General features: G+C 44.1%; 1 protein-coding gene across 2 annotated transcripts; it reads right to left on the bottom strand.

The window, feature by feature from the left end:
- Positions 1–10535: 10535 nt before the first annotated feature.
- On the bottom strand, positions 10536–22705 carry LOC139574874 (non-histone chromosomal protein HMG-14A-like). 2 transcript variants are annotated; one of them, XM_071399848.1, is made up of 6 exons: positions 22551–22705; positions 21583–21612; positions 21413–21442; positions 17250–17303; positions 15676–15795; positions 10536–11556 (listed from the first exon to the last, which is right to left on the bottom strand). In XM_071399848.1, the coding sequence occupies exons 1-6, from the start codon at positions 22563–22565 to the stop codon at positions 11509–11511; spliced, it is 297 nt and encodes a 98-aa protein (XP_071255949.1). In that variant the 5' UTR covers positions 22566–22705; the 3' UTR covers positions 10536–11508. The 2 variants fall into 2 exon arrangements, with proteins under 2 accessions (XP_071255949.1, XP_071255950.1); XM_071399849.1 differs by having other exon boundaries at positions 21583–21609.
- Positions 22706–22929: the final 224 nt, after the last annotated feature.

Genomic DNA, 22929 nt, shown 5'->3' with positions numbered 1-22929 from the left:
TTAAACCTTCATTTCGGTCAAAATATAACAATTCCCTACAAACCTCCACCACTCCAATCACCCTCACCCAAAATACAACCCACTCCCCATTCCTGTCCAACCTCTCTGACCCTGTCAAACAATCTCATCTACATAATACATTTCACAAAATACACTGAACAAAATTATAAACGCAATATGTAAAGTGTTGGACCCATGTTTCATGAGCTGAAATAAAGGATTCAGCTATGGTCAGTGCTATTTTAAACTGTAACGACTGAAGCCAGGGCGCAACTGGCAGGACTCAGCAAATTGTCAGTGGTATTGGGTTTTCGCACACAGTGGCATGTATTCTTGGATGTCAAGGGAAGCCAGGCTTCCCCCCAAAAAATGTACAAATAAAAAAACATAAATTATAAATGTTCTTTCAATTCGCAAGAGGCTGAATGTATCCACTGGCTCCAGGCCATCTATAAGTCTTTGCTAGGTAAAGCCCCACCTTATCTCAGCTCACTGGTCACCATAGCAACACCCACCTGTAGCACGCGCTCCAGCAGGTATATTTCACTGGTCATCCCCAAAGCCAACACCTCCTTTGGCCGCCTTTGCTTCCAGTTCTCTGCTGCCAATGACTGGAATGTATTGCAAAAATCACTGAAGCTGGAGACTCATATCTCCCTCACTAACTTTAAGCATCAGCTGTCAGAGCAGCTTACCGATCACTGTAACTGTACACAGCCCATCTGTAAGTAGCCCACCCAACTACCTCATCCCCATATTGTTATTTTTATTTATTTTTGCTCATTTGCACCCCAGTATCTCTACTTGCACATCATCATCTGCACATCTATCACTCCAGTGTTAATGCTAAATTGTAATTATTTCGCCACTATGGCCTATTTATTGCCTACCTCCCTAATCTTACTACATTTGCACACACTGTACATATATTTTTCTATTGTGTTATTGACTGTACGTTTCTTTATCCCGTGTGTAACTCTGTGTTGTTGTTTTTGTCGCACGGCTTTGCTTTTCTTGGCCAGGTCGCAGTTGTAAATGAGAACTTGTTCTCAACTGGCCTACCTGGTTAAACTGGCCTACTGTGTCTTCGTATTGTCTCGGCCTTTAGGCCTCTATATCACAGTCGCAAGGCATATTAACTAAGAGGTTATAGAGCAAATAACACAATTACCACATGGGGGGGACGCACCGCTACTGTTCGCTTGGAGAGTGAATTGAAGAGAGTGAGGTTCGGTGCGGACAATGTAGATGGCAACAACAAGTAGTAATTCACACATGAACTGTTTAGCGCCAGGTTGTATGATTTGGCTCCAAAATAATCCCTATGTAAACTACCATCGGCTACCCAAGGACCCACAACTTTTGAAGAAGTGGCTCCATGTCTTGAAGAGGAACAACGTGCCAGCTCGAGCTAGCAGGATCTGCAGCCAGCAAGTGGCATTGTTTAAAGTGGCTAGTGATACATTTATTACATCCAATTTTTTATTATTCAAGTTGCTAGAGATTTGAGTCAGTATGTTGGCAGCAGCCACTCAATGTTGGTGATGGCTGTTTAACAGTCTGATGGCCTTGAGATAGAAGCTGTTTTTCAGTCTCTCGGTCCCTGCTTTGATGCACCTGTACTGACCTCACCTTCTGGATGATAGTTGGGTGAACAGGCAGTGGCTCAGGTGGTTGTTGTCCTTGATGATCTTTATGGCCTTCCTGTGACATCGGGTGGTGTAGGTGTCCTGGAGGGCAGGTAGTTTGCCCCCGGTGATGTGTTGTGCAGACCTCACTACCCTCTGGAGAGCCTTGGGTGGGTGGAGCAGTTGCCGTACCAGGCGGTGATACAGCCTGACAGGATGCTCTCGATTGTGCATCTGTAAAAGTTTGTGAGTGTTTTCGGTGACAAGCCAAATTTCTTAAGCCTCCTGAGGTTGAAGAGGCGCTGTTGCGCCTTCTTCACCACGCTGTCTGTGTGGGTGGACCATTTCCGTTTGTCAGTGATGTGTACGCCAAGGAACTTTAAGCTTTTAACCTTCTCCACTACTGTCCCGTCGATGTGGATAGGGGGTGCTCCCTCTGCTGTTTCCTGAAGTCCACAATAATCTCCTTTGTTTTGTTGACGTTGAGTGTGAGGTTATTTTCCTGACACCACATTCGGAGGGCCCTCACCTCTTCCCTGTAGGCCGTCTTGTCGTTGTTGGTAATCAAGCCTACCACTGTAGTGTCGTCTGCAAACTTGATGATTGAGATGGAGACGTGCATGGCCACGCAATCATGGGTGAGCAGGGAGTACAGGAGAGGGCCGAGAAAGAACCCTTGTGGGGCCCCAGTGTTGAGGATCAGCGCGGTGGAGATGTTGTTTCCTACCCTCACCACCTGGGGGCGGCCCGTCAGGAAGTCCAGGACCTAGTTGCACAGGGTGGGGTCGAGACCCAGGGTCTCCAGCTTAATGACGAGTTTGGAGGGTATTATGGTGTTAAATGCTGAGCTGTAATCGATGAACAGCATTCTTACATAGGTCGCAGGGCATAGCAGGATTTCTTGTCTTCTTCCGGGTTAGAGTCCCGCACCTTGAAAGCGGCAGCTCTACCCTTTAGCTCAGTGCGAATGTTGCCTGTAATCCATGGCTTCTGGTTGGGGTATGTACGTACAGTCACTGTGGGGACGACGTCCTCGATGCACTTATTGATAAAGCCAGTGACTGTGGTGTACTCCTCAATGCCGTCGGAAGAATCCCGGAACATGTTCCAGTCTGTGATAGCAAACCTGCATCATCTGACCACTCTGTCCTTGGATGGGTGTTTGGGTCCCTGTTCTAAATTAGAAAGTTGTAATTCCAGATTTCTTTGTTCAGACATAAACAAAAATATTTTTGCACTACAATATATTATCAGGCCACACAAATAAGCTTGGGTGGTTTCCCATAACATAGATGGATTAGTGTTGTCATTGTCATTCTCTGGTGGTTTCCCATAACATAGATGGATTAGTGTTGTCATTGTCATTCTCTGGTGGTTTCCCATAACATAGATGGATTAGTGTTGTCATTGTCATTCTCTGGTGGTTTCCTTGTAAGTCGCTCTGGATAAGAGCGTCTGCTAAATGACTTAAATGTAATGTAAATGTTTCCCATAACTTAGATGGATTAGTGTTGTTTATTATTTTATTCAACCAGGCAAGTCAGTTAAGAACAAATTCCTATTTACAATGACGGCCTACCAAAAGGCCTCCTGACGGGGGCTGGGATTAAAAATAAAATAAAAATATAGGACAAAACACACATCACGTCAAGAGAGACCAAAACACCACATAAACAGAGACCAAAGACAACAACACAGCATGGCAGCAACACATGATAATACAGCATGGCAGCAACACATGAAAACACAGCATGGCAGCAACACATGAAAACACAGCATGGTAGCAACACTAAATAGAGAGAACTAAGACAACATAGCATGGCAGCAACACAACATGGCAGCAACACAACATGGTACAAACATTATTGGGCACAGACAACAGCACAAAGGGCAAGAAGGTAGAGACAACAATACATCACACAAAGCAGCCACAACTGTCAGTAAGAGTGTCCATGATTGAGTCTTTGAATGAAGAGATTGAGATAAAACTGTTTGAGTGTTTGTTGCAGATCGTTCCAGTCGCTAGCTGCAGCGAACTGAAAAGAGGAGCGACCCAGGGATGTGTGTGCTTTGGGGACCTTTTAACAGAATGACTGGCAGAACGGGTGTTGTATGTGGAGGATGAGGGCTGCAGTAGATATCTCAGAGAGGGGGGAGTGAACGGGTGTTGTATGGGGAGGATGAGGGCTGCAGTAGATATCTCAGAGAGGGGGGAGTGAACGGGTGTTGTATGGGGAGGATGAGGGCTGCAGTAGATATCTCAGAGAGGGGGGAGTGAACGGGTGTTGTATGGGGAGGATGAGGGCTGCAGTAGATATCTCAGAGAGGGGGGAGTGAACGGGTGTTGTATGGGGAGGATGAGGGCTGCAGTAGATATCTCAGAGAGGGGGGAGTGAACGGGTGTTGTATGGGGAGGATGAGGGCTGCAGTAGGTATCTCAGAGAGGGGGGAGTGAACGGGTGTTGTATGGGGAGGATGAGGGCTGCAGTAGATATCTCAGAGAGGGGGGAGTGAACGGGTGTTGTATGGGGAGGATGAGGGCTGCAGTAGATATCTCAGAGAGGGGGGAGTGAACGGGTGTTGTATGGGGAGGATGAGGGCTGCAGTAGATATCTCAGAGAGGGGGGAGTGAACGGGTGTTGTATGGGGAGGATGAGGGCTGCAGTAGATATCTCAGAGAGGGGGGAGTGAACGGGTGTTGTATGGGGAGGATGAGGGCTGCAGTAGATATCTCAGAGAGGGGGGAGTGAACGGGTGTTGTATGGGGAGGATGAGGGCTGCAGTAGATATCTCAGAGAGGGGGGAGTGAACGGGTGTTGTATGGGGAGGATGAGGGCTGCAGTAGATATCTCAGAGAGGGGGGAGTGAACGGGTGTTGTATGGGGAGGATGAGGGCTGCAGTAGATATCTCAGAGAGGGGGGAGTGAACGGGTGTTGTATGGGGAGGATGAGGGCTGCAGTAGATATCTCAGAGAGGGGGGAGTGAACGGGTGTTGTATGGGGAGGATGAGGGCTGCAGTAGATATCTCAGAGAGGGGGGAGTGAACGGGTGTTGTATGGGGAGGATGAGGGCTGCAGTAGATATCTCAGAGAGGGGGGAGTGAACGGGTGTTGTATGGGGAGGATGAGGGCTGCAGTAGGTATCTCAGAGAGGGGGGAGTGAACGGGTGTTGTATGGGGAGGATGAGGGCTGCAGTAGGTATCTCAGAGAGGGGGGAGTGAACGGGTGTTGTATGGGGAGGATGAGGGCTGCAGTAGATATCTCAGAGAGGGGGGAGTGAACGGGTGTTGTATGGGGAGGATGAGGGCTGCAGTAGATATCTCAGAGAGGGGGGAGTGAACGGGTGTTGTATGGGGAGGATGAGGGCTGCAGTAGGTATCTCAGAGAGGGGGGAGTGAACGGGTGTTGTATGGGGAGGATGAGGGCTGCAGTAGATATCTCAGAGAGGGGGGAGTGAACGGGTGTTGTATGGGGAGGATGAGGGCTGCAGTAGATATCTCAGAGAGGGGGGAGTGAACGGGTGTTGTATGGGGAGGATGAGGGCTGCAGTAGATATCTCAGAGAGGGGGGAGTGAACGGGTGTTGTATGGGGAGGATGAGGGCTGCAGTAGATATCTCAGAGAGGGGGGAGTGAACGGGTGTTGTATGGGGAGGATGAGGGCTGCAGTAGATATCTCAGAGAGGGGGGAGTGAACGGGTGTTGTATGGGGAGGATGAGGGCTGCAGTAGATATCTCAGAGAGGGGGGAGTGAACGGGTGTTGTATGGGGAGGATGAGGGCTGCAGTAGATATCTCAGAGAGGGGGGAGTGAACGGGTGTTGTATGGGGAGGATGAGGGCTGCAGTAGATATCTCAGAGAGGGGGGAGTGAACGGGTGTTGTATGGGGAGGATGAGGGCTGCAGTAGATATCTCAGAGAGGGGGGAGTGAACGGGTGTTGTATGGGGAGGATGAGGGCTGCAGTAGGTATCTCAGAGAGGGGGGAGTGAACGGGTGTTGTATGGGGAGGATGAGGGCTGCAGTAGATATCTCAGAGAGGGGGGAGTGAACGGGTGTTGTATGGGGAGGATGAGGGCTGCAGTAGATATCTCAGAGAGGGGGGAGTGAACGGGTGTTGTATGGGGAGGATGAGGGCTGCAGTAGATATCTCAGAGAGGGGGGAGTGAACGGGTGTTGTATGGGGAGGCTGAGGGCTGCAGTAGATATCTCAGAGAGGGGGGAGTGAACGGGTGTTGTATGGGGAGGATGAGGGCTGCAGTAGATATCTCAGAGAGGGGGGAGTGAACGGGTGTTGTATGGGGAGGATGAGGGCTGCAGTAGATATCTCAGAGAGGGGGGAGTGAACGGGTGTTGTATGGGGAGGATGAGGGCTGCAGTAGATATCTCAGAGAGGGGGGAGTGAACGGGTGTTGTATGGGGAGGATGAGGGCTGCAGTAGGTATCTCAGAGAGGGGGGAGTGAACGGGTGTTGTATGGGGAGGATGAGGGCTGCAGTAGATATCTCAGAGAGGGGGGAGTGAACGGGTGTTGTATGGGGAGGATGAGGGCTGCAGTAGATATCTCAGAGAGGGGGGAGTGAACGGGTGTTGTATGGGGAGGATGAGGGCTGCAGTAGATATCTCAGAGAGGGGGGAGTGAACGGGTGTTGTATGGGGAGGATGAGGGCTGCAGTAGATATCTCAGAGAGGGGGGAGTGAACGGGTGTTGTATGGGGAGGATGAGGGCTGCAGTAGATATCTCAGAGAGGGGGGAGTGAACGGGTGTTGTATGGGGAGGATGAGGGCTGCAGTAGATATCTCAGAGAGGGGGGAGTGAACGGGTGTTGTATGGGGAGGATGAGGGCTGCAGTAGATATCTCAGAGAGGGGGGAGTGAACGGGTGTTGTATGGGGAGGATGAGGGCTGCAGTAGATATCTCAGAGAGGGGGGAGTGAACGGGTGTTGTATGGGGAGGATGAGGGCTGCAGTAGATATCTCAGAGAGGGGGGAGTGAACGGGTGTTGTATGGGGAGGATGAGGGCTGCAGTAGGTATCTCAGAGAGGGGGGAGTGAACGGGTGTTGTATGGGGAGGATGAGGGCTGCAGTAGATATCTCAGAGAGGGGGGAGTGAACGGGTGTTGTATGGGGAGGATGAGGGCTGCAGTAGATATCTCAGAGAGGGGGGAGTGAACGGGTGTTGTATGGGGAGGATGAGGGCTGCAGTAGATATCTCAGAGAGGGGGGAGTGAACGGGTGTTGTATGGGGAGGATGAGGGCTGCAGTAGATATCTCAGAGAGGGGGGAGTGAACGGGTGTTGTATGGGGAGGATGAGGGCTGCAGTAGATATCTCAGAGAGGGGGGAGTGAACGGGTGTTGTATGGGGAGGATGAGGGCTGCAGTAGATATCTCAGAGAGGGGGGAGTGAACGGGTGTTGTATGGGGAGGATGAGGGCTGCAGTAGATATCTCAGAGAGGGGGGAGTGAACAGGTGTTGTATGGGGAGGATGAGGGCTGCAGTAGATATCTCAGAGAGGGGGGAGTGAACGGGTGTTGTATGGGGAGGATGAGGGCTGCAGTAGGTATCTCAGAGAGGGGGGAGTGAACGGGTGTTGTATGGGGAGGATGAGGGCTGCAGTAGATATCTCAGAGAGGGGGGAGTGAACGGGTGTTGTATGGGGAGGATGAGGGCTGCAGTAGATATCTCAGAGAGGGGGGAGTGAACGGGTGTTGTATGGGGAGGATGAGGGCTGCAGTAGGTATCTCAGAGAGGGGGGAGTGAACGGGTGTTGTATGGGGAGGATGAGGGCTGCAGTAGATATCTCAGAGAGGGGGGAGTGAACGGGTGTTGTATGGGGAGGATGAGGGCTGCAGTAGATATCTCAGAGAGGGGGGAGTGAACGGGTGTTGTATGGGGAGGATGAGGGCTGCAGTAGATATCTCAGAGAGGGGGGAGTGAACGGGTGTTGTATGGGGAGGATGAGGGCTGCAGTAGATATCTCAGAGAGGGGGGAGTGAACGGGTGTTGTATGGGGAGGATGAGGGCTGCAGTAGATATCTCAGAGAGGGGGAGTGAACGGGTGTTGTATGGGGAGGATGAGGGCTGCAGTAGATATCTCAGAGAGGGGGGAGTGAACGGGTGTTGTATGGGGAGGATGAGGGCTGCAGTAGATATCTCAGAGAGGGGGGAGTGAACGGGTGTTGTATGGGGAGGATGAGGGCTGCAGTAGATATCTCAGAGAGGGGGGAGTGAACGGGTGTTGTATGGGGAGGATGAGGGCTGCAGTAGGTATCTCAGAGAGGGGGGAGTGAACGGGTGTTGTATGGGGAGGATGAGGGCTGCAGTAGGTATCTCAGAGAGGGGGGAGTGAACGGGTGTTGTATGGGGAGGATGAGGGCTGCAGTAGATATCTCAGAGAGGGGGGAGTGAACGGGTGTTGTATGGGGAGGATTAGGGCTGCAGTAGATATCTCAGAGAGGGGGGAGTGAACGGGTGTTGTATGGGGAGGATGAGGGCTGCAGTAGATATCTCAGAGAGGGGGGAGTGAACGGGTGTTGTATGGGGAGGATGAGGGCTGCAGTAGATATCTCAGAGAGGGGGGAGTGAACGGGTGTTGTATGGGGAGGATGAGGGCTGCAGTAGATATCTCAGAGAGGGGGGAGTGAACGGGTGTTGTATGGGGAGGATGAGGGCTGCAGTAGATATCTCAGAGAGGGGGGAGTGAGGCCTAAGAGGGTTTTATAAATAAGCATCAACCAGTCGGTTTGTGACGGGTTTACAGAGATGACCAGTTTACAGAGGAGTATAGAGTGCAGTGATGTGTTCTATAGGGAACATTGGTGGTAAATCTGATGACCGAGCATGGGTAGGAGGGTCATCTGAATCAGGGTTAGTTTGGCAGCTGGGGTGAAAGAGGAGCGATTACGATAGAGGAAACCAAGTCTAGATTTAACCTTAGCCTGTAGCTTTGATATGTGCTGAGAAGGACAGTCTACCATCTAGCCATACTCCCAAGTACTTGTATGAGGTGACGACCTCAAGCTCTAAACCCTCAGAGGTAGTAATCACACAGGTGGGGAGAGGGCCATTCTTCTTACCAAACCACATGACCTTTGTTTAGGAGGTGTTCAGAACAAGGTTAAGGGCAGAGAAAGCTTGTTGGACACTAAGAAAGCTTTTCTATGTGCACTAGTTTTATGCTTCCCGTTCTTAAGTTTCGTGTCTTTTACTTTCGGTTTTGCACACCAGCTTCAAACAAAATATTTTGGGTTATGTAAAAGATATTTAAATTAAGGTGAAAAAAATAAAAAATATTTCACAGCGGTTTCGATGGTACAATGATTCTCTACACTAAACCTGCTTGTTTTGTCAAACTGAAATTAGGCGAACTATTTTAACAACCAGGAAATGGCCCCTTTCTGCAAAGTACAGGAAATGGCCCCTTTCTGCAAAGTACAGGAAATGGCCCCTTTCTGCATAGTACAGGAAATGGCCCCTTTCTGCATAGTACAGGACATGGCCCCTTTCTGCATAGTACAGGAAATGGCCCCTTTCTGCATAGTACAGGAAATGGCCCCTTTCTGCATAGTACAGGAAATGGCCCCTTTCTGCATAGTACAGGACATGGCCCCTTTCTGCATAGTACAGGAAATGGTCCCTTTCTGCATAGTACAGGAAATGGCCCCTTTCTGCAAAGTACAGGAAATGGCCCCTTTCTGCAAAGTACATGAAATGGCCCCTTTCTGCATAGTACAGGAAATGGCCCCTTTCTGCAAAGTACAGGAAATGGCCCCTTTCTGCATAGTACAGGAAATGGCCCCTTTCTGCATAGTACATCTTTACAATGTTACATAGTTTACAATTGGCTCATTCATCCCCCTCCTCTCCCCTGTAACTATTCCCCAGGTCGTTGCTGCAAATGAGAACGTGTTCTCAGTCAACTTACCTGGTAAAATAACGGTAAAATAAAAATAAAATAATCTTTAAGGGTAGCTTTAGCGTAGCTTAACTTCCTCCAGTGGGAAGTTATTGGTCAACTATATTTTCAGAGTAGCTTCCCCAACTAGTAATTCTATGGATATGGTTTCCTAATTCTAACTCACCTGTGTCAGTGTGGGTGCAGGATTTTGCTCCAGCCAAGCAGTCACACAACAAATACATTCCTCATTGATGAACAGGATTTGATGATTAGTTGCATCAGGTGTCATTGCTTGGTTGGAACAGAAGCCTGCTGTCACACCACCTCTTAGCCCTCTGCAGATAAGACCTTCACCCTGCTCTCACAGCGGATACAGGACAATGCTGACAACTAGTGGTCATAAACAGAACTACACTCTCCACAACAAGAGACAAAATGGAGCCTGGTCTTAGAAGAAGCTCCTCCAATACTTTTCTTCCTTCCCTCTTTTTATTGCTTCTATCAAAGGTATCACTTTTTTTTTTTAAGTTGGTAGATTTATCTCAGAGGTAGTCATGTTATAAATGTGTTGAGCCTGCGACCCAGGCTTTTCTGTGTCTATACAGTGCCGTAGAGCATTTGACCTAACAGAGCAGCTGTGAGGAGAAATGTGGTTAACATTAACACTGTCGGTCCTAGTCCTGGACCTAACACACATCAAGGAGAACAGGTAATAAACCAGGACGAAGGCAGAACCCTAGGAGAACCAAGCATTTCCCTACACCCGCAATAACATCTGCTAAATATGTGTATGTGACCAATAAAATTAGATTTGAAAAGGCATGAGAATGGAGAATCCCGGAGTAGGATTAATGTTCCTGAAAAAAACATCCCTAGTTTTCCTTCTGGATTAGTCAAGAGCTAGTTTCACACCTGTGAGTGAAGCCACAACAGACCTATAACAGCCTTCAAACAGAATAAAAGTTGAATTAAAACCCAACTACCCCGATGGATGTAAGAGACTCAACAAAGTTTTGAGGAAAATTCACAGGACTTGTTTTATTGGAGAATTCCAGAACATCAGAGGGACAGAGACTCCTGCACACGTCAGAGAACCGCTTATCAAAAAAACTGTGTGTTTAGAAAACCAGCAAGATGGAAAGCTGTTGCACACGGCTGCTGTAGTCGCCTAGGAGACATGTCACTGTTACAGGGTCGCCTAGGAGACATGCATGTCACTGTTACAGGGTCTCCTAGGAGACATGCATGTCACTGTTACAGGGTCTCCTAGGAGACATGCATGTCACTGTTACAGGGTCGTCTAGGAGACATGCATGTCACTGTTACAGGGTCTCCTAGGAGACATGCATGTCACTGTTACAGGGTCGCCTAGGAGACATGCATATCACTGTTACAGGGTCGTCTAGGAGACATGCATGTCACTGTTACAGGGTCACCTAGGAGACATGCATGTCACTGTTACAGGGTCGTCTAGGAGACATGCATGTCACTGTGCCCGGAAGTTTTCTCATGATCCTCTTCCTCATTGGACAACACACTTTCAACACGCTTAGAACATGTTTCATGTAAAAACAGGAACATTTAGACAAAGCAAAAGGAACTCACTGCACAGAACAGACGGGATCAAAACAGTTAATTAACCAGGACTAAGGTAGAACCCTAGGAGACTGTGGAGGAGGGGGGCACAGGAACACAACTCACTATGGGACGGGACGCACTTTGCTTCCTACACAATCATGAAATGCTGTTTAATTAAAAAAGATTTTAGTGTGTTCCTCTTGCCTGCAGACACTTTGTTGATATGACCACTGCAGATCTGCAGCAAATTACTCAGCTTTGCTTTGTGCTAAAAATCTGTACGGACAGTAGATAGTATACTTATAAAATCACTGATAAAAATATTCCTCTGTTAACAATATGCCTTGGAGGGGGACCACGAACACTGGGGCAGGCTGGGGGTTGGGGTCAGGGGTCGGCAGTGTTGCTACTCAGACTTGGCTTCCTCCTTCTCCGCCCCGGGAGCATCGTCCATCTGCAGGGTCAGAGGTTAGAGGTCAGTAGAACAACCTGACATTCCTGTTGGTAGTTTCTCATCCTAAAACAGGAGCTCATCTCTGCCATCAAGCTGACCAATGTCTTCTAATGTCCCTTTATGACCAGCCTCATGTCCTCTACAGTCCAGGACGTCTTTCTAGTTCCTCCTAGGACTCGGTCTCTAGATACATCTATACTCCTTTATGTCTGCAATGACTGTCTTATGTCTCTCTATACCTGTTAATGACCCTCGAATGTCTGTCTGACCTGTCTTATGTCTCTCTATACCTGTTAATGACCCTCGAATGTCTATGACCTGTCTTATGTCTCTCTATACCTGTTAATGACCCTTGAATGTCTGTCTGACCTGTCTTATGTCTCTTTATACATGTTAATGACCCTCGAATGTCTGTCTATGACCTGTCTTATGTCTCTCTATACCTGTTAATGACCCTCGAATGTCTGTCTGACCTGTCTTATGTCTCTCTATACCTGTTAATGACCCTCGAATGTCTGTCCATGACCTGTCTTATGTCTCTCTATACCTGTTAATGACCCTCGAATGTCTATGACCTGTCTTATGTCTCTCTATACCTGTTAATGACCCTCGAATGTCTGTCCATGACCTGTCTTATGTCTCTCTATACCTGTTAATGACCCTCGAATGTCTGTCTATGACCTGTCTTATGTCTCTCTATACCTGTTAATGACCATCGAATGTCTGTCTGACCTGTCTTATGTCTCTCTATACCTGTTAATGACCCTCGAATGTCTATGACCTGTCTTATGTCTCTCTATACCTGTTAATGACCCTCGAATGTCTATGACCTGTCTTATGTCTCTCTATACCTGTTAATGACCCTCGAATGTCTATGACCTGTCTTATGTCTCTCTATACCTGTTAATGACCCTCGAATGTCTGTCTGACCTGTCTTATGTCTCTCTATACCTGTTAATGACCCTCGAATGTCTATGACCTGTCTTATGTCTCTCTATACCTGTTAATGACCATCGAATGTCTGTCTGACCTGTCTTATGTCTCTCTATACCTGTTAATGACCCTCGACTGTCTGTCTATGACCTGTCTTATGTCTCTCTATACCTGTTAATGACCCTCGAATGTCTGTCTGACCTGTCTTATGTCTCTTTATACATGTTAATGACCCTTGAATGTCTGTCTGACCTGTCTTATGTCTCTCTATACCTGTTAATGACCCTCGAATGTCTGTCTGACCTGTCTTATGTCTCTCTATACCTGTTAATGACCCTCAAATGTCTATGACCTGTCTTATGTCTCTCTATACCTGTTAATGACCATCGAATGTCTGTCTGACCTGTCTTATGTCTCTTTATACATGTTAATGACCCTCGAATGTCTGTCTATGACCTGTCTTATGTCTCTCTATACCTGTTAATGACCCTCGAATGTCGGTCTATGACCTGTCTTATGTCTCTCTATACCTGTTAATGACCCTCGAATGTCTATGACCTGTCTTATGTCTCTCTATACCTGTTAATGACCCTCGAATGTCTGTCCATGACCTGTCTTATGTCTCTCTATACCTGTTAATGACCCTCGACTGTCTGTCCATGACCTGTCTTATGTCTCTCTATACCTGTTAATGACCCTCGAATGTCTATGACCTGTCTTATGTCTCTCTATACCTGTTAATGACCCTCGAATGTCTATGACCTGTCTTATGTCTCTCTATACCTGTTAATGACCCTCGAATGTCTATGACCTGTCTTATGTCTCTCTATACCTGTTAATGACCCTCGAATGTCTATGACCTGTCTTATGTCTCTCTATACCTGTTAATGACCCTCGAATGTCTATGACCTGTCTTATGTCTCTCTATACCTGTTAATGACCCTCGAATGTCTGTCTATGACCTGTCTTATGTCTCTCTATACCTGTTAATGACCCTCGAATGTCTATGACCTGTCTTATGTCTCTCTATACCTGTTAATGACCCTCGACTGTCTGTCCATGACCTGTCTTATGTCTCTCTATACCTGTTAATGACCCTTGAATGTCTATGACCTGTCTTATGTCTCTCTATACCTGTTAATGACCCTCGAATGTCTGTCTATGACCTGTCTTATGTCTCTCTATACCTGTTAATGACCCTCGAATGTCTGTCTATGACCTGTCTTGTCTCTCTATACCTGTTAATGACCCTCGAATGTCTATGACCTGTCTTATGTCTCTCTATACCTGTTAATGACCCTCGAATGTCTGTCTATGACCTGTCTTATGTCTCTCTATACCTGTTAATGACCCTCGAATGTCTATGACCTGTCTTATGTCTCTCTATACCTGTTAATGACCATCGAATGTCTGTCTGACCTGTCTTATGTCTCTCTATTCCTGTTAATGACCCTCGAATGTCTGTCTATGACCTGTCTTATGTCTCTCTATACCTGTTAATGACCATCGAATGTCTGTCTGACCTGTCTTATGTCTCTTTATACATGTTAATGACCCTCGAATGTCTGTCTATGACCTGTCTTATGTCTCTCTATACCTGTTAATGACCCTCGAATGTCTGTCTATGACCTGTCTTATGTCTCTCTATACCTGTTAATGACCCTCGAATGTCTATGACCTGTCTTATGTCTCTCTATACCTGTTAATGACCCTCGAATGTCTATGACCTGTCTTATGTCTCTCTATACCTGTTAATGACCCTCGAATGTCTATGACCTGTCTTATGTCTCTCTATACCTGTTAATGACCCTTGAATGTCTGTCTATGACCTGTCTTATGTCTCTCTATACCTGTTAATGACCCTCGAATGTCTATGACCTGTCTTATGTCTCTCTATACCTGTTAATGACCCTCGAATGTCTGTCTATGACCTGTGTTATGTATAGTAATGTACAGTATAGTAGTATTTTTATTTAACCTTTATTTAAATAAGCAAGTCAGTTATGAACAATTTATTATTTACAATGACGGCCTAGCCCGGCCAAACCCTGATGACGCTGGGCCAATTGTGCGCCGCCCTATGGGACTCCCAATCACAGCCGGTTGTGATACAGCCTGGAATCGAACCAGGGTCTGTAGTGACGCCTCTAGCACTGAGATGCTTAAACGGCTGCGCCACTCGGGAGCCCATAGTATAGTAGTTTATAGTAGTGTATATTATAGTAGTATATACTGTAGTAGTGTATAGTCGTGTACAGTATAGTGGTGAATAGTAGTGTACAGTACAGTAGTGCACAGTACAGTAGTATACAGTACAGTAATATACAGTACAGTAGTATATAGTATACAGTATAGTAGTGTACAGTACAGTAGTATATAGTATACAGTATAGTAGTGTACAGTACAGTAGTGTACAGTACAATATAGTAGTATACAGTATATTAGTGTACAGTACAGTAGTGGACAGTACAGTATAGTAGTGGACAGTACAGTAGTATATAGTATACAGTATAGTAGTGTACAGTACAGTATAGTAGTGTACAGCACAGTATAGTAGTGTACAGTATAGTATACAGTATAGTAGTGCACAGTACAGTAGTATACAATACAGTATAGTAGTGCACAGTACAATATAGTAGTATATAGTATACAGTATAGTAGTGTACAGTACAATATAGTAGTATATAGTAGTATACAGTATAGTAGTGCACAGTACAGTAGTATACAGTACAGTATAGTAGTGCACAGTACAGTATAGTAGTATATAGTATACAGTACATTAGTGCACAGTACATTAGTATATAGTAGTGCACAGTACATTATTATACAGTATAGTAGTGTACAGTACAGTATTATACAGTATAGTAGTGTACAGCACAGTATTATACAGTATAGTAGTGTACAGCACAGTATTATACAGTATAGTAGTGTACAGCACAGTATTATACAGTATAGTAGTGTACAGTATTATACAGTATAGTAGTATATAGTACTGTGGTATATAGTATAGCAGTATATAGTACTGTAGTCTTCCTTTGCTCAGTTGGTAGAGCATGGCACTTGCAACACCAGGGTTGTGGGTTCGATTCCCACGAGGGACCAGTATGAAGATGTGTGCACTCTGGATAAGAGCAACTGCTAAATCACTCAAAGGTAAAAAATGTCCAGTATAGTAATGTATATTACCTGGTTGGTCTTGGCGTCTCCGTTCTCAGAGTGGTTCTCCTCAGCGGCCTCTGCGTTCTCCTTCGCTGCTGCCTTCTTAGTTTTCTTCTCCTCCTTCTTGTCGTTCACAGCCTTCTCTTTCTGGATGGGGGGGATGACAGACATTATCCTTAACGTTATCCTCATCTATACTGGGCTCCCGAGTGGCACAGCGGTCTGAGGTACTGTATCTCAGTGCTTGAGGTGTCACTACAGACCCTGGTTCAGCGGTCTAAGGTACTGTATCTCAGTGCTTGATGTGTCACTACAGACCCTGGTTCAGCGGTCTAAGGTACTGTATCTCAGTGGTGTCACTACAGAGCCTTCTCTTTCTGGATGGGGGGGATGACAGACATTATCTTTATCTACAGAGCCTTCGGAAACTATTCAGACCTCTTGACTTTTTCCACATTTTAGGTTACAGCCTTATTCTAAAATGGATTAAATCGTCCCCCCCCCCCCCCTCAATCTACGCACAAAACTCCATATTGACAAAGCAAAAACTGTTTTTTATACATTTTCTCCAGAGATGTTCGATTGGTTTCATGTCCGGGCTCTGGCTGGGCCACTCAAGGACATTCACAGACTTGTCCTGAAGCCACTCCTGCATTGTCTTGGCTGTGTACTTAGGATTGTTGTCCTGTTGGAAGGTGAACATTCGACCCAGTCCGAGGTCCTGAGCGCTCTGGAGCAGGTTTTCATCACCATGCTTCACCGTAGGGATGGTCCCAGCTTTCGTCCCGGCGTGACGCTTGGCATTCAGACCAAAGAGTTCAATCTTGGTTTCATCAGACCAGCGGATCTTGTTTTTTCATGGTCAGAGTCTTTAGGTGCATTTTACTGAGGAGTGGCTTCTGTCTGGCCAGTCTACCATAAAGGCCTGATTGGTGGAGTGCTGCAGAGATGGTTGTCCTTCTGGAAGGTTCTCCCACCTCCACAGAGGAACTCTGGATCTCTGACAGAGTGACCATCGGGTTCTTGGTCACCTCCCTGACCAAGGCCCTTCTCCCCAGATTGCTCAGTTTGGCCAGGCGGCCAGCTTTAAAACATTTGCAAAAATGAATCTAAAAACCTGTTTTTGCTTTGTCATTATGGGGTATTGTGTGTAGATTGATGAGGATGTATGTATTTTTGTGCCCATTTTAGAATAAGGCTGTAACTGAACAAAATGTGGGAGGGAAATTAAGTGGTCTGAACACTCTCTCTCTCCAAAGGCACTGTATACTATGTTCATATGTATGCCTTCTCTTTCTGGAGAGGGGGTTTGTAGTTATGTTTTTTGTGATGATTCTGGGGTTTGTAGTTCTGTAATGCGATGTTCTAGTCTTTTGTTCCGTTTGATGGTTCTTGAGTTTGTAGTTCTGTTGTGTGATTGCTCTAGAGTTTGTAGTTCTATTATGTGCAGGCTTGGGGTTTGTAGTTCTGTTGTGTGATTGCTCTAAAGTTTGTAGTTCTATTATGTGCAGCCTTGGGGTTTGTAGTTCTGTTGTGTGATTGCTCTAGAGTTTGTAGTTCTATTATGTGCAGCCTTGGGGTTTGTAGTTCTGTTCTCTTACCTTTGCTGGTTTCTCCTTCTTGGCCTTGGGTTCAGTCTTGGCTGGGGCTGGTTTCTGGAGAAAGAACAAACATCAGTCTCATGTGTTCTACAACCACTGATCATTCCTAGTTCTACCGACCAATAGGAGCTAGGGCTTCAGATCTACCGACCAATAGGCGCTAGGGCTTCAGATCTACCGACCAATAGGAGCTAGGGCTTCAGATCTACCGACCAATAGGAGCTAGGGCTTCAGATCTACCGACCAATAGGAGCTAGGGCTTCAGATCTACCGACCAATAGGAGCTAGGGCTTCAGATCTACCGACCAATAGATGCTAGGGCTTCAGATCTACCGACCAATAGATGCTAGGGCTTCAGATCTACCGACCAATAGGAGCTAGGGCTTCAGAGCTAAATATATATATATGTATATAGTGATACTACGTGTGTAATTACCTGCTGTATATAGTGATACTACGTGTGTAATTACCTATATATATATATAGTGATACTACGTGTATAATTACCTATATATATATGTATATAGTGATACTACGTGTGTAATTACCTATATATATATATATGTATATAGTGATACTACGTGTGTAATTACCTATATATATATATGTATATAGTGATACTACGTGTGTAATTACCTATATATATATATGTATATAGTGATACTACGTGTGTAATATGATTGTATGGTGATTGTAGCTGAGGTTCTGTTATTTGTCATATAGTGGTTGTATGATGTGTTATAAGGTGGTATAGTGGTTGTATGATGTGTTATAAGGTGGTATAGTGGTTGTATGATGTGTTATAAGGTGGTATAGTGGTTGTATGATGTGTTATAAGGTGGTATAGTGGTTGTATGATGTGTTATAAGGTGGTATAGTGGTTGTATGATGTGTTATAAGGTGGTATAGTGGTTGTATGATGTGTTGTAAGGTGGTATAGTGGTTGTATGATGTGTTGTAAGGTGGTATAGTGGTTGTATGATGTGTTATAAGGTGGTATAGTGGTTGTATGATGTGTTATAAGGTGGTATAGTGGTTGTATGATGTGTTATAAGGTGGTATAGTGGTTGTATGATGTGTTATAAGGTGGTATAGTGGTTGTATGATGTGTTATAAGGTGGTATAGTGGTTGTATGATGTGTTATAAGGTGGTATAGTGGTTGTATGATGTGTTATAAGGTGGTATAGTGGTTGTATGATGTGTTATAAGGTGGTATAGTGGTTGTATGATGTGTTATAAGGTGGTATAGTGGTATTTGATGTGTTATAAGGTGGTATAGTGGTTGTATGATGTGTTATAAGGTGGTATAGTGGTTGTATGATGTGTTATAAGGTGGTATAGTGGTTGTATGATGTGTTGTAAGGTGGTTTAGTGGTTGTATGATGTGTTATAAGGTGGTATAGTGGTTGTATGATGTGTTATAAGGTGGTATAGTGGTTCTATGATGTGTTATAAGGTGGTATAGTGGTTGTATGATGTGTTATAAGGTGGTATAGTGGTTGTATGATGTGTTATAAGGTGGTATAGTGGTTGTATGATGTGTTATAAGGTGGTATAGTGGTTGTATGATGTGTTATAAGGTGGTATAGTGGTATTTGATGTGTTATAAGGTGGTATAGTGGTATTTGATGTGTTGTAAGGTGGTATAGTGGTTGTATGATGTGTTATAAGGTGGTATAGTGGTTGTATGATGTGTTATAAGGTGGTATAGTGGTTGTATGATGTGTTATAAGGTGGTATAGTGGTATTTGATGTGTTATAAGGTGGTATAGTGGTATTTGATGTGTTGTAAGGTGGTATAGTGGTTGTATGATGTGTTATAAGGTGGTATAGTGGTTGTATGATGTGTTGTAAGGTGGTATAGTGGTTGTATGATGTGTTATAAGGTGGTATAGTGGTATTTCATGTGTTGTAAGGTGGTATAGTGGTATTTGATGTGTTATAAGGTGGTATAGTGGTTGTATGATGTGTTATAAGGTGGTATAGTGGTTGTATGATGTGTTATAAGGTGGTATAGTGGTATTTGATGTGTTATAAGGTGGTATAGTGGTATTGGATGTGTTATAAGGTGGTATAGTGGTTGTATGATGTGTTATAAGGTGGTATAGTGGTTGTATGATGTGTTATAAGATGGTATAGTGGTTGTATGATGTGTTATAAGGTGGTACAGTGGTTGTATGATGTGTTATAAGGTGGTATAGTGGTTGTATGATGTGTTATAAGGTGGTATAGTGGTTGTATGATGTGTTATAATATTTTATATAGCTAATAGACGCATAATTAGGTGTATCAGTTTGTGTAATACTCTGGTGAATAGTTATAAAACATGTGCAATAATATGGTCTAGTTATTGTAGCAGATGTTATTAAGGTGTACATGCTGTTGGAGTGGAGTTTATTTAGCATGTGTAATTACCTATATATATATATATATAGTGATACTACGTGTGTAATTACCTATATATATATATATATAGTGATACTACGTGTGCAATTACCTATATATATATATAGTGATACTATGTGTGTAATTACCTATATATGCATATAGCAATACTACGTGTGTAATTACCTATATATATATATAGTGATACTATGTGTGTAATTACCTATATATGCATATAGCAATACTACGTGTGTAATTACCTGCTGTATATAGTGATACTACGTGTGTAATTACCTATATATATATATATATGTATATAGCAATACTACGTGTGTAATTACCTATATATATATATATAGCAATACTACGTGTGTAATTACCCGCTGTATATAGTGATACTACGTGTGTAATTACCTATATATATATATATATGTATATAGCAATACTACGTGTGTAATTACCCGCTGTATATAGTGATACTACGTGTGTAATTACCTATATATATATATATATGTGTATATAGTGATACTACGTGTGCAATTACCTGCTGTATATAGTGATACTACGTGTGTAATTACCTATATATATATATAGTGATACTATGTGTGTAATTACCTATATATGCATATAGCAATACTACGTGTGTAATTACCTGCTGTATATAGTGATACTACGTGTGTAATTACCTATATATATATATATATGTATATAGCAATACTACGTGTGTAATTACCTATATATATATATGTATATAGCAATACTACGTGTGTAATTACCCGCTGTATATAGTGATACTACGTGTGTAATTACCTATATATATATATATATGTATATAGCAATACTACGTGTGTAATTACCCGCTGTATATAGTGATACTACGTGTGTAATTACCTATATACATATGTATATATAGTGATACTACGTGTGCAATTACCTATATACATATATATATATAGTGATACTACGTGTGCAATTACCTATATATATATATATGTATATAGTGATACTACGTGTGTAATTACCTATATATATATATATGTATATAGTGATACTACGTGTGTAATTACCTATATATATATATGTATATAGTGATACTACGTGTGTAATTACCTATATATATATATATATAGTGATACGTGTGTAATTACCTGCTGTGTGTAATTACCTGCTGTATATAGTGATACTACGTGTGTAATTACCTATATATATATATATATATGTATATAGTGATACTACGTGTGTAATATGATTGTATGGTGATTGTAGCTGAGGTTGTGCTATTTGTCATATAGTGGTTGTATGATGTGTTATAAGGTGGTATAGTGGTTGTATGATGTGTTATAAGGTGGTATAGTGGTATATTATGTGTTATAAGGTGGTATAGTGGTATTTGATGTGTTATAAGGTGGTATAGTGGTTGTATGATGTGTTATAAGGTGGTATAGTGGTTGTATGATGTGTTATAAGGTGTTATAGTGGTTGTATGATGTGTTATAAGGTGGTATAGTGGTATTTGATGTGTTATAAGGTGGTATAGTGGTTGTATGATGTGTTATAAGGTGGTATAGTGGTATTTGATGTGTTATAAGGTGGTATAGTGGTTGTATGATGTGTTATAAGGTGGTATAGTGGTTGTATGATGTGTTGTAAGCTTAATTATAGTCTATAAATGTGCTATAAGCTGTAATAAGAGGTTATAGATGTGTAAAAACTGATGTATAGGTGAAATGATATGTCATAAGGTAGTTTATAATGTCTGTATCGTAGCTGGTCTCACCGCTGATAACCGGGCGGATCTCCTCTGGGGCTGCAACAGGAAGAGGAAACATGTCACCACAGGAAACACACACACTGTGAGAGACCAACTATGTTGAAACTGAGCTGATAAATAATAGTAATTATAAGTGATGAGTTGTAGTTGAGGTAACAGTGTTGAGTCAGCCTCACCTCCTCCTTGGCGTCTCCAGCGGCTCCCTGCTGAGGACAAACAATAAATAAACAACTTTTATCACAAAAACACTTCTCTATAAGAGCAGGCAACGGTCTACGGTGACTCAAATTACACATTTATGAACTGTCAGGGAAGGCCCCAGATAACTTTTCAATTTCAAGAAAAAAGTAAAAATGTCATAGATAATGTTAAAATAAACGTGTTTTTAGACCCATTAGATTGAAGTGTAATGTAATATTTGAGTTTTGTTAACAGTTTATATGTTTTGGGAGCAGTAACAGTGAAAGTTGGGGTCCTAAAGTATCTGTCTCTCTTTCTCCACTCTCTCCATCTCTCTCTTCTTTCTATGAGCTCAGGCAGGATTTGAAAACTCGCGCGGGACGGGATAAGCAAGAGGGAGGAGCAGAGTTACGCCTCCGCAGCGCCGCCCGCCGGTAGAGACACGACACTGCAGCCACCTGGGACCATGAACAAAGACAAAAAATATACATTTGTATCGAAATACGACGACGATTGCATCTTTTAACGATCAGAATTGAAACTAGAGATACTAAAGCGAATTCTCGAGGTAATTTTGGGCGGATTGAGGGGAAAATGGCGGTAACTGAAGCGTTTCTGTTCGGTAGGTCGAAGAAGAGAGGAAGACTTGGGCTGCAAAGCATGGCTGCTGGTTGTGCTTTAACTACATGGAGACAGAGACTTCTGGCTTCCCAAAGGACAGCGACCGCCGGTCGCCAGACTTTTAAGCCCGCAAGCGATCAGAAAAATATGATTTTAAACACAAAAAATACATATAATTTTTTTAACATACCCTTCAAATAAATGCCGTAAATTCCCCGAAGAAATATGTTTATAATTAAGTAATCGTTGAGGGGATGGCTCTCCACATTCATTTGCAAGCCATCAATAGCTGTCTGCTTTTCTTGTTTCACAATCCTCTCTAAATAGTCCCCAAACTACGTACCTTTCTCTTGGGCATGTTGTATTCTTGGCGATTCTCTTTCAGATGGAACTATAAAGTGTTTAGCTAGCTAGCTGTTGTGAGTTGGGTGCATGTGAAGCCAAGTGTCTGCTGCTGCGTGGTCCGTGTAGTAAACACACAGGAACAGCCACCAGACTGGCTGAATGGGGGGAGGGGTGCGGCTAAACGCATGATTGATGTGCTCTCCGCCAATTACGGAGCGCTATTCGCAGCTGCAGAACACGGAGAATTTGGGAACCGGTGATGTTCTTTACGCGCGAAGTGCTTCTAGCAAAGCGAGGGAAGAAGAGCCTTGCTAAAAGAAAAAAAATCACCATGAAAGAATATCGAGCGCTTGATTACTAGGTGCCCCTGCGAACAG

This window comes from Salvelinus alpinus, chromosome 4 (genome assembly GCF_045679555.1).
Source record: "Salvelinus alpinus chromosome 4, SLU_Salpinus.1, whole genome shotgun sequence".
NCBI lineage: Eukaryota > Metazoa > Chordata > Actinopteri > Salmoniformes > Salmonidae > Salvelinus > Salvelinus alpinus.
The sequence above is the reverse complement of the archived record's forward strand: the minus strand, read 5'-3'. Positions and strand labels throughout refer to the sequence as shown.